Here is an 11,811-nt window from a genome sequence, read left to right as displayed (position 1 = left end):
AGCAAATGCCCAACCTTGCCCGGCTCCCTCCCCAGCCAGCGCCTCGGACCCCACGCCGCCACACAGACACACGACCAAGGCTCATCTGAGGGGTTTATTGGGTCACGGGGGGCCAAGGGCACCCTAATTGCAGTAGTTCTCCAGCTGGTAGAGAGAGCAGATGCTGGTGCAGCACTGCTCCACGATGCCGCGCTTCTGCAGGGGCCCCTCCAGGGCCAGGGGCTGCAGGCCGCCCAGCTCCACCTCGGCCGCTGCAGGAGAGCGAGGCAGGGGCCATCAGGGGCGGCGTCCCTGCCTGCCCCATCCCCACCTGCCGTGCCCTCTCCGCCCCAGGAGAGCCCCGCGTGGCCGCATCTGCCCAGAGCAGGGCCCTAGCGGGAATGGGACAGGGGCCCTTGGTACCCGGCACTGACCAAGGCGCACGTCATGTTTAGGATGTGATGGGGGGTGGTCACTGTCCTGAAAGTCCTGCCCGATGCCCCCTGGTGCCAGCTAGGGAGCAGGGTGGGCACAGGGAGATGGCGGGGCTCACCCTGCGGGTCCTCAGCCTCCCGGCGGGCCTTGGGTGTATAGAAGAAGCCACGTTCCCCGCATACCAGGTACAGAGCCTCCACCAGGTGGGAGCCACACAGGTGCTGGTTCACAAAGGCCTGGGCCGGAGTGGGCGCCCAGAGGGCCAGCAGGGCCAGCAGGGGCAGCAGGCGTGTCCACAGGGCCATGGCAGGGGTCGGAGACCTGGGAGATTCGCAGGGTTGAGCGCCAAGGGACACGTGCCCCGCCCAGGTCCCCCACCCTGTGCTCACCCCTGGATGCTCTAAGGAGCCCACATTCTTCTGTCCTTAAGAGGTGGGGTCTGGGGTCCAGAATGCCCTTGACCCCCCAGTGGTCAGCCTCAGCCCCAGGCTGATGTGAAGCCCCCCCGGACAGACCTGCGTGCTGACTGCGGCCTCGAAATGCAGCTGGTTCTGGAGGGCTGAGGGCTGGGGGGCCCTGCTGGCTTTATAGCCCCCCACCTGGCAACTGGGGGTGGCAGATGGCCGGGGGCTGAGCCTGCAATTTCTGGATCATTTCCCCGGTGAAGGCCCGCGGGAACATCACCTCTGCTGTCAGCACCTCTTGGGGCCACGGGGTCATTAGAGCGTTAATGAGGAGCCAGTGGCCTGCATGCCCCACTCGCAGCTGGGGGCAATCGCCTCCCCAGCCCCAAGCCCCAGGGGCCTTGCCTGCCCCGCATTTTCCACATTAGACCAGGGAGGGGTGGCTTTCCCTCCATGGTCCCGACTTCTGTCACCCTCAAGGCCCACATATGGTCCAAGGCCATGGGGTGGGGGCCACGAGAGGAAGCGTGGCCCCTGCTCACGGCCACACCCCACCGCACCCGCTGAGACCCCAGCCCCAGGGCTGCAGCACGGAGGGCCAACGTGGGGGCCGCCGGCCGTGTGGCCATCACCTTCAATGTGGGGATGGCAGACCCCTCTATGTGGACGTGGCCCCAACCATGTCCTGCCCAGGTGCCCCATGGCACCCCCACCAGAGCCCATGCCTGTCTCCCCGGTGTTGACCTCTCCCAGACCCGGCCCCACCATAGCCCTCCTCAGCTGTCATATGGGCCGATCCCCTGTGGTGTCCCCAGCTGCCTGGACAGGGGCCCAGTTCCCTGGCCCTGCCGCCTCTGAGCGCCTCCTGGCCAGAGGTAGGAGGAAAGGACGAGCTCCGCCTCCCCCGATCTCACTGCAGCCCCAGGGCGGGAGCAGCTGGGGAGTCCTGTGGCCTGGCTCCAGCACAGACCCCAGACCCCAGCCAGTAAGCCAAGAGCCGTGGCCCAGGTGCTGTCCTGGAGCCATGGCACCACTCAGGACCAGGCCCACTGCCCTGAACTCAGGCTTCCCCTGGGCGGGGTTCTGAGGAGAGTGGGTGCCAGGCTGTCACAAAGCCCTGTAGTCCCTCTGCAGTCTCTTCCCAACCCCAGGGAAGACCTCGGAGTCTCTTGAGAGGGGTGTGCGGGGCAGGAGGCCAGATTGGAGGGGTGCTCAGGTGAGGACAGAACCCAGGGGTGCATAAGGCCAGAAGGTGAGGCCAGCCACCAGCCCTTCCCCAGGGCCTCAGTGAAGCTCAGGGCTTCCACCTGCCAGGCCCCCACCTCAGAGCTTCTGGGGGCTCAATACAGGCTGGTTCTCAGGGGGGCAGGGCATCCAGGCTCAGAGGGGCCTCCTGTCTGGCAGGGGCTGCCCCATGAGGTCTCCCACAAGGGGGAAACAGAGAGGAAAGCAGACGTGAGGGGCCAGGGCTGTGGGGCAGTGAAGCTCACAGCCCTAGTTGGGGTTTCAGGGGCAGAAGGGATGTGGGCCCTGGAGGGCTGGGCTTAGAAAAGGTACCTGAGGCATAGGTGATGGGGGAGCAGACTGCCAGGGAGGGCTGGGGAAGAAGGCTTTGCCCGCGAGGGTCCTGACAGATGAGTAGGAGTTTGTCAGGACTGACATCCTAAGAGCCTAGAGCCAGGGCCCTGGCGAGGTGGCTGGAGGGAGTGAGCAGCGCCTGGAAGACCGGCTGGAGTCCCCCCGACCCTGCAGGAGCTAAGGAGCCAGGCACCTCCCAGGAAGCCCCAGGCTGCCCTCTCCAAGGGGCAAGGTGGGAAAGGGGACCCCTGGGCTGGGCCAGGCCTGGAGGATTCCGGGGCTCTAGCTGGAGGATCATGTCCAGACCCCGCGAGAGTTCTGGGGGTCTCTTGCAGCACCCAGATTCCAGCCCCCACCCACCTTGCTGGGGACTCTAAGGCCCAGAGAGGTGGTCTGGAAACCAGCTTTGCTGAACCTCCGTGAGCACACATGTCAGAGAACCACTCCCAGGCCCTGCTCAGGGCGGAGTGGGGTGCAGGGATCAGAGGCAGCTGTCTCTCAGGCCCCCGCTCCTCCACATGCTGTCACAGCCTGTTCCCCTAGAGCTCTATCCTCCTCTTCGTGGGGACACTGAGTTTCGGGGAGGGCCCAGCCTGCGGCCCTGCCCCCAGACCACCCTCCAGCTGTCATAGCTCTGGGCCCTGCCCCCCCCACCCAGCCCTAGCTGGGACTCCCACCTGCCAGGCCCCCACCTCAGAGCTTCTGGGGGCTCAGGAGGGCAGGGCATCCAGGCTCAGAGGGGCCTCCTGTCTGGCAGGGGCTGCCCCATGAGGTCTCCCACAAGGGGGAAACAGAGAGGAAAGCAGACGTGAGGGGCCAGGGCTGTGGGGCAGGCTGCCCTGAACGGGGCACACAGGCGCAGAGGCCAGGCAGCATCTCAGAAGGATTCTTTTATTGTGATGGTGGCCACGGGCAGCGCAGCAGGGCACGGACACTGGCGGGCAGAGTTGAGCAGCAGCAGTGGGGGTGGCAGGCACCCTCCGGCAGGGTGGCTCTCTGGCCGGTTCTTGGGGCACCCTGGGCCCCAGCCCTCTGTGGGCAGGGGCTGGGGAGCTGTGCGGGGCAGGGAGACCCCAGGGCCTCCCACCGGGGCCCCCAGGGCCATGCCCACTGCACCTAGCTGATGGCGCTCAGCGCCTGGGTGAGGGTCTGCAGCTCATCCTGGACACCCTCCAGCGAGTGCTGGATCGCGTGGGGACTGTCCAGCACGTCAATGGCCAGCGTGTACGGGTCAAACTTCACGGAGAAGGGACGCTGGATGCGGGAGACATAGCCCCTGAGGAGGGAGCAGCACAAATCCTCAGGGGTGCGGTGGGGACCTGGAGGGCCCTGGGGAGGCAGGGAGGACCTGGGCAGCTAGGGCAGAGTCTGCGGCCCCCATGGAGGCTGGAGGCCAGGGTCCGGGTCTCCTCCACCACGGCTGCCCAGAGCCCCCAGGACCTTCCAAGCTGGCTGGGCCTTGGAAACTCCTGCACAAGCACACAGGTAGGATGGGCACCAAGGCCTCCTCCCAGGGCTGTGATGGGGGAGAAAAGGCTTTCCAAGCGGGCCCCACCCTGTGCCCCGATCCTCGCTCCTCCCCAGGGTCCAGCTCCAGCCTCCTCCTCCAGGAAGACTTCCCTGGGTTGTGTGCCCTGGAAAGCCCCAGTTACATCCCTGTCCCTAACCATGTGTGGGGGTCCTGCCCTACCCTCCTCTCCATCCTGGGCACACAGTCCCTGGGCCTCGGTTTCCCCTGTGACAATAGCAGCCTGGCTGGAATATAAGCTCCTTCCCAAGGACATGTAGGTGGGGGTGGGCACCACCAGGTCTCAGCCTGTCACTCCCTCCAGGTGCCCCACTCTGCCCTGGACCACCCCAGGCCCTCCTCCACTGGCCCACCTCATGCCCGGGTTGTTCAGAGGGCACAGGGCTGGGAAGGACCCCACACCCACTTCTTACAAAGGTCAAGCTCTGCCTCCTAATAGCTCACATTGACCTGGCTTTGATGAGGCCCCCAACCCTGCAGGTCTCTACCTGCCCAAACCTTTGGGAGGGTCCTGCTGGGGATGGGTGTTGTCACCCAGGTGTTCACAGTTTCCTCTGTGAAGTGGGTTCACAGGCTCATGCAGTCTGGGGGTGCAGTGGGGGTCTCAACCCTGGGGCCCCAGCCCACCTGAACTTGTCCCTGGCATCGCTGAAACTCTCGGACATGAAGTAGACCGACTGGTAAGTCTGGTCCTGGTAGGGCTGCACGGCTGCCTCGTCAGGGTCGAAGGCCCGGACCTCAGGCTCCGCAGACAGGGCGTGCTGGAGGGGGGCCATCGGGTCACAGGATCCCCAGGCCTTGGGCCCCCAGAGGCAGAGTGCCGAGGCCTGACTCCATGGTGGGCTCTGGGTGTGGGCTCACTAACCCCTCCCGGGGTCCTGCCTGGGGACAGTGCGGGTGGGATGGGCAGAGACAAGATTTCCCCTCTGCCCCAGTGGGGTGGGCCCTTGCTCAGCCTCCCGGGAGGCCCAAATCCAGAAGGTGCTGCCAGGGTAACCTCCCTGAGAGGCTGGGGGTGGGGCCTGGTCTCACCAGGAGCTCCCCGTAGGAGGACAGCAGCCCGGCACCGTAGGCCTTCACCTGGCCATTCTGCTTGCACAGCCCGAACTCCACCGTGAACCAGTATAGCTGGGGAGAGCCGGCAGGCCAGTGAGAACCAGCTGCACCCAGCCGTGGCCCTGGGGCACCCCCACCCAGGCAGAGCCTTCTGGGCTCCGGGGGTCACGGTGTGGTGGTGACCTTCCCTGGACAGAGGCAGAGACTTCAGCCCGTGCAGGTGGGCCTGGCTGGAACCCAGGGTTCCTGAACCCACACCCCCCAGGGCCCTGCAGAGGGAGGAACCCACCGTGGACAGCTTCTCAATTTCCTCATCTGATGCCCCTAAGGACGCGAGGCCAATGTCCTGTGGAAGGAGAAGGCTGAGTGGGGGCAGAGGCTCAGGCCCCCATTGTTTGGGCACCTGCATGAGCTGAGGGCACTGGGAGTGTCAGCAGCTCCTCTGGGGGGCTCCTGGGCACTGCCCAAGATGGAGGAACCCTCCCTGGATGCCGGGACCCTCCTGGGACGCAGAGCTGCTCTGGGATCAAGCAAGGGCCGGGGACCGCTGCTCCTTCGGGAGCCGGCAGGTGGCAGCACAGGCCGGGACTCTCCTGCAGCTGTCCCCTCTGCCCTGGGGACCGGGCCGACCCTCGGAAAAGGGCTTTTTCCTCGTCATTCTTAAAAGGTGGTCTCCCAGGAGTGGGTTCTGAGCACCCTTGACAGCCCCACCCCCCTCCGCCATGGCAGGACGCCTCGTCTCCCTGAAGCCTCGCGGACTCAGGCGGGCACAGTCCACAGAGGGCTCAGGCACGGTGCTGGGGCGGAGTGGCTCCAGGGACAGGCCGCACACATTGCTGGCATGTCAAGATGGCAGCCCCCAGCCCCAGGCCACAGCCCCTCGGCTGAGGTCTGGCTCTTGGCCGAGCCTCCAGCACACACCTGGGAGAACTGGGCGAAGGTCCTGTTGGCCAGCATGGGCACGTGCCCCAGCAGTTCATGGCAGCAGTCCCTGCGGGGTGGGGAGAGGGGCTGGGATGGGCGCCAGCCGCCTGCCGCGCCCGCCCTCTGTCCTCCACTGGGGGCAGGCCTGGCCTGGGTGCTGGGCCCTCTGCCTGCAGCCGCAGGCCGGGCAGCACGTGCCGCCCACACTCACGGCTCAGGGGAGTGCATGGGCGAGGAGGCGTGGCGGATGTACTGTGTACACTGGAAGACACGGAAGGCTAGGCTGGCCAGGAAGTCCCGGGCGGACAGCAGGCCGGCCACGGGCCGCAGCTGGAAGCCCGTCCGCTCTGCAAGGACCGCGGGCAGTCAGGGCGCGGGGGGCCGGCACCGGGCCCCCAAGCTCCGCCCCTCCCGCGCCGCAGCACACCCTTCAGGAAGCGGGACACGTCCTCCAGCTGCGGGATGCTGTCTTCCCGGTAGCCGCTGAGCCGCTCCAGCAGCTCGAAGGCTTCCAGATGCTCCCGGCAGGCGTGGGCAGTGTAGAGGCCCCTGAGGGTGGTGTACACCTCCTTCCTGCAGGGGAGGGTCTCAGGGCCCCAAGTGGCCACACCCGCTCCCCACCCGGACCTCTGTGCCTGCTCCAGACCACCCCCAGGGCCTCCGGAGCCCCTCTTCACCCCGTCTGGTCGGTCCTGTTCGAGGCCACGGGGATTCTGGGGGGCCCTCCCTGCACCGCACCCCAAGGTCCTTCTCCAGCATCTGTCTCCAGGGCCTCACCAGGTGGCGTTCTCCTCGGCTGTGTACTCCACTCGGGGAATAGGGTCGCCGCTGCGGAGGGGGTCAGCAGTCAGCCAGAGCCCCTGGGGTGAGTGGGGGGGAGTGGACGGGGGAGGCGCGCCTCTGAATGCCCTGGCACACTGGCGGCCTCAGCTGGGACTTGGGGACCCCGAGCTGGTGACCGTAGTGGCAGTGAAGGCAATGGTGGTGACAAAGACTTCCCTCCCCTTTGCCCCGGGCAGCATGAGGCTGCAGGACAGCGTCTGGGCCCGGGGCCTTACTGCTTGTACTGGAAGGCTATCTCGGCGATCATCTTCCTGCGCTGGCGGTACGCCTGGTCCGAGAAGCCCTGACGGCAGAGCGGGCGTGCCAGTCAGGAGGCTGCCCCGTCACCAGCCCAGATGGGGCTGTGGCACCTGCCGCAGGGTCTGGGGCTGCAGGCAGCCAGCCCTCAGCGGCAACAGAGGAGCCAGGCAGCAGATGGACACCCTGTCCAGGGTCTAGCCCCGGGTCTGTGCCCACCATCCTGGCAGCAGGGACGGGGGGACACAGTGAAGGCCAGGAGGCCAGGGGTGGGGTCACCGGCTCACCGGGTGATCCAAGTCCAGGTCAGGGTCAAACTTGGTGACCAGGTGGTGACACTTGTCCAGTTCAGAGACTTTCCTTGGGAACCAGAGGACTGCATGAAACAGGGAGGGAAGAGCAGCCTGAGAGAGGTGAAGGGGCAGTAGGGGGGGGGGGGGGAGCCTGGCGGTGAGGGGAGCCCAGCCCCCAAGGGCAGAATGCTGGGGCAGTGGGCGGGCCCTGGAGGGTGGGAGCAGGGCCGAGCTGGCAGGAGGAAGCCCCCAGGTGGAGGAAGCCCCCAGGTGGCACCACGTGGTCAGGTCCAGGATCCCCGTGGGGAGCCTCTGCTCCCCAGCGTCTCCGGGTCACACAGCTGCACCCGAGGACAGAGGAGCCAGCCTCACGCTTGTTCTCCCCGGCGCTGCGCACATCCTCCGCCACCTGGCGCACGGAGCCGAGCAGGGCAGGCAGGTTGGCGCTGGGCAGCTCGCAGCGCACAAAGTACTCCAGGTGGGGGCCCCCCTCCCGTGGCCTCTGGGCCGGCCGTGTCTCCAGGTGTAAGATTTGGGCTTCAAACATCTTAGGGAGCAGGAGAGAGAGACGGGGAGGGGTGAAGACCAGGGGTCCCTGCGCCACACCCTCACAGCTGATGCCCCCACCCCTGGAGGCCACAGCCAGGGCTAGGAAGTGGGTCCTGGGCCCCTCAGTAGCAAGGCCAGGAAGTTGAGACCCCCACTGAGCATCCAGGGGCCTGGTGGGAAGGGTCCACTCCACCACCAGCTCCTGTCACCCAGCAACAGGGCACACGGGTCCTGACGGGCCCTCGGGCCACGCGGCCGTCTTGGGAGCTTCAGAGTCTGGCTGTAATGTCATTTTGGTGTCTGTGCTCCAGCCAGTCTCCCTCCTGCCTGGCCTGGTGCAACCAGAGTAGCTAATGCAACCAGCTGTCATATTAGCCGGAGCCCCACCGGGGGCAGGTGGGTGCTGGGGAGCCCCACCTCCCTGGTTGCCCACCTCTGTGTGAGATGGTGGGTGTAGTGTGTGGGGGCAACACTTGGGGGCCTCTGCCCCAGCGTGTGAGGAGTGTGGTGGGGGCAATGGGACCCCCAGAGCTCCCAGGGTGAAAGCCCCATGCTCAGGACCCCTGGGGCCTTCTGCCCTCACAGCCTTCAGGGGGCTGGGCAGCCGTGCTCCTGCCTGACTCCCATAGAGGGCCCTCCCCCTGGAACAGCCCGCAGGTGCACACAGCAGCCATGCTCCCATCTAGCACCCTCACCTCAAAGGCCTTCACGGCACGAGACAACACAGGGGGCTTGGCACCCCGCAGGGTGAAGAGCAGGTTCAGCATGGCCTTCCCATCCTTCTCATGGATGGCTGTGGCCTCCAGGGCCTCCCTGGACTCCAAGGAGGCAGCCGCAGCCTCTGCCTTCTCCCGCACCTTGCGCGCATCCTCAATGAGGCTCTGCCGCCGACCGACGAAGCGAGGAGACTGTGGGGACAGCAGGGACAGGGTGCGCCAGTCCCCCTGCCCTGGAGTCTGACGCTGAAGCCCAGTGGCACAGGCAAGGGCCTGCTGTGTACAGTGGAGGGGGCTGGGGCCATGGCTCCCAGCAGCCAATCACCTGGGGGAGATGCTGCATCCCCCATCCCCAGGCCCACCCTGCCTGCATCCCCAGGCCCACCCTGCCTGCATCCCCTCAGTCCCAGGCCCACCCTGCCTGCATCCCCAGGCCCACCCTGCCTGCATCCCCTCAGTCCCAGGCCCACCCTGCCTGCATCCCCAGGCCCACCCTGCCTGCATCCCCTCAGTCCCAGGCCCACCCTGCCTGCATCCCCCGTCCCCGGGCCCACCCTGCCTGCATCCCCCGTCCCTGGGCCCACCCTGCCTGGTTAGGCAGCAGGAGTTGCGACTCAGGTTGCAAGAGCCGCCCCACGGCCCCCAAGATGAACAACAGCCAGAGGCCTGGGGAGGGCCTGGGGCCGTGACATCCAGCTCCCGGGAGGGACCCCCACCCAGTCCCACTGAGGGGTCTCTCCTAACAGTCCTCCCAGCCCTTCCCCACAGAGCAGGGACATGTGGCCAAACATCACCCTCTGGCTGGACACAGGTGTCCTTGTCCACAGCTGTCCCCAAGACCATGAGCACCCCCAGGCCTGGAAGAGGAGGAGCTGAACGTTTTACCCCTCAGAGCTGAACTTCCAGGAAGGTTCTGGTGACCCCCTGTCTTGGAGCATCGTGGGAGGCACGGGAGGAGCCCCTCCTGACCCCACATTCAACCCAATGGCTTGGCGGACAGAGCCAGAGCCACAGCCCTGGGCCGGGGAGATCCTGGGGGGGCACAGTGGGTCCCAGGCCCCCATAGGAAGAGGGCAGCTCCCTGGGAACCCGGTCGAAGGTCTCTACCCTACACCTGGCCCCCTGGAAAGGTGTCTGCAAATTAAATTTCTAGAACTCGATCCCTGTTTCCATTGAACAACTCATACTGAAAGCACATCTTGAATGTGGGGGAGCTGGCTATTCCAGGGCACCCCTGAGGACAGACTGGGGACCCTCTTACTGGCCAAGAAGACCCCAGTTCTCCAGTTTCATGGAGGGGCCAGACCAGTGGGTCTGCCCAGGACAGCCCCCCTTGAAGTGGGGGCTCCCAAGTGGCAGCCAGCGCCTGGAGGACCACCCGAGTGGTCAGGGAGGCTCAGGATTGCTGGGCAGGGGAGGTGGGATTCAAGACAGGAGGGCCACATGGGACCTGGAAAGCCCGGCAGGAGGGTGGGAGGATGGATGGCCAGGTGGTGGAGGGGAGCCGCCCCCTAGCCCAGATCCCCCTTGAGCTCCGGTTGGGCGTTCCCCAAAAGAACCGGGGCCTGGCAACCAGCTTGCCCAATACCCCCCACCATGAGCTGCTGTCAGGGCCTGGGACACTGTCAAACACACGCTGGTCCCAGCAGCACCCACCCACGAGGTTCAAACAGCCAGGCACAGGGGTGCCCGCAGGCTGGGCAGAGGACACACTCTCAGCCAGGACTCCAGCGGCCAGCCCTAGACGACCGGCCGTGTGGTCCCTGAGCTGGGGGGCGCCTGCCAGCCTTCGGGGTGCACCCCTGGGCTCCGGTCCATTCCCACTCTTACCATGATGGCCTCGGCCTGCTTGGAGTCCAGCTCCGAGACAGCCCTGCGGAAGCCCTTGGCCTGCGGCGCAGCGGCGCTGGGAGTGGGCATGATGCCGGCGAGGTGGGGCTTCTCCACGGCCCTCTGCTGGGCAGCCTCTTATAGGCTGGGCTGACGTCAAAATCCCTCTGGGTTCCCCACCTCCCACCTCCCACCTCCTTCGCCTCCCTCTTCTGCCTCTGCTGCCGGAGGAGAGTGGTGGGCGGGAGCAGGGCCAGGCAGGAGGAGGGCTCTGCCCCATTACATCTAATTGCATCCACTGACGAGGCCCCCAGGCAGGGTCTGTCCTGGCCCTGCTCTGAATCAGAGCCCCAGCCTGGCAGGCGTGCTCAGCAGGGCGGGGGGCAGCAGGCCCCACACCCCAAGTTGGGCAAAAGTCTGGATCTCAGCAGACGGCCCAGAAACCCCCAAGGGCAGGAGCCCAGGGTCAAGTCTGAGATGTCCAGACACCGGGAGGCAATTTGCCTTCCCTGCAGATTCTTCGCCCAGTTTCCATCAGGGTCCTGCAGTGCTTCCATTTGATACCATCAGCAGGAGTGTTACCTGCTTTCTGCCTCAGCCCTTATGTCCTAACCTCCAGGCGCATCCAGTGGACCAGGAATGTTCCAGAAGGGCCCATCCTCCCATGTGGTGGGAACTGGTGTATTGGGCTCAGGGGCTCCTGCCACTGCCCCCATGGTTCCTGCCACCCGTCTCCTCTGCCAGCAGCCCAGCCCTCTGGGTCCCCCCTAGATGTCTGCTGCCCCCAAAGCCCTCTGACCCCTTGTTTGGGGAGCACACCCACCCTGGGCATGGGAGGCCCAGGCCCCCACTCCTGCCCCTCACTAAAGCTCCCCACTGACCTTGCCCCTTGTTCAGTTGGTCTCTGAGATTGTGGGCCCCCCAGTGATCTAAGACAACCCTGCCCTCCCTCCTGGGCTCCATGCTCAGTGTCCACTCTGGGGTTCGTTCCACCAGAAGGCCAGGGAACAGAAGGGGATCCCCTCTGCAGCAGACAGGGGCAAGCCCCGCTGCTCGTAACCCTCCACCAGGCACCATTCCCCTCTTGCCAGGGGCAGCCTTGGGCGCAAGTCTTGGCCAGAGCCCACCCAAGGAATGGCAGTGTGCAGAGGGCAGGATGCTGCCTGGAGGTCTGCCTGGCTGCTCCGTCCCAGAGAGGGGGTGTGCCTGCTGGCAGCCTCTGAAGGCTGCAGCCCGGGGCAATGCACTGGACCCTCCCACCCCCCATCTAGAAGAAGCCCTGGACCTCCCCTCCCACGTCTGCACTCCCCTGACCGGTCACGTGGCAACTCAGTCCTCCTCCCCTCAGCACCTCTCAGTCCCCCAGGGACTGCCCACTCTTCATCACAGCACCAGCCACACCCCTCTCCTCCTAGACCTTCCCCGGACGCAGTCTGGCC

General features: G+C 66.1%; 2 protein-coding genes across 2 annotated transcripts; both read right to left on the bottom strand.

Annotated features, from left to right (window-relative positions):
- Window positions 1–79: 79 nt before the first annotated feature.
- INS (insulin) lies at window positions 80–967 on the bottom strand. Its single transcript, XM_036875789.2, has 3 exons — window positions 930–967; window positions 533–735; window positions 80–251 (listed from the first exon to the last, which is right to left on the bottom strand). The coding sequence occupies exons 2-3, from the start codon at window positions 717–719 to the stop codon at window positions 124–126; spliced, it is 315 nt and encodes a 104-aa protein (XP_036731684.1). The 5' UTR covers window positions 720–735; window positions 930–967; the 3' UTR covers window positions 80–123.
- A 2,313-nt stretch (window positions 968–3,280) lies between these two features.
- On the bottom strand, window positions 3,281–10,462 carry TH (tyrosine hydroxylase). Its single transcript, XM_036875902.2, has 13 exons — window positions 10,373–10,462; window positions 8,522–8,734; window positions 7,650–7,824; window positions 7,272–7,360; window positions 6,963–7,030; window positions 6,682–6,732; window positions 6,332–6,477; window positions 6,116–6,251; window positions 5,902–5,971; window positions 5,270–5,326; window positions 4,957–5,052; window positions 4,552–4,685; window positions 3,281–3,672 (listed from the first exon to the last, which is right to left on the bottom strand). The coding sequence occupies exons 1-13, from the start codon at window positions 10,460–10,462 to the stop codon at window positions 3,513–3,515; spliced, it is 1,485 nt and encodes a 494-aa protein (XP_036731797.1). The 3' UTR covers window positions 3,281–3,512.
- Window positions 10,463–11,811: the final 1,349 nt, after the last annotated feature.

This window comes from Manis pentadactyla, chromosome 9, assembly GCF_030020395.1.
Source record: "Manis pentadactyla isolate mManPen7 chromosome 9, mManPen7.hap1, whole genome shotgun sequence".
In the NCBI taxonomy this organism is placed as follows: domain Eukaryota; kingdom Metazoa; phylum Chordata; class Mammalia; order Pholidota; family Manidae; genus Manis; species Manis pentadactyla.
Note: the sequence above shows the minus strand (reverse complement) of the source record. Positions and strands in the feature narration are given on the sequence as shown.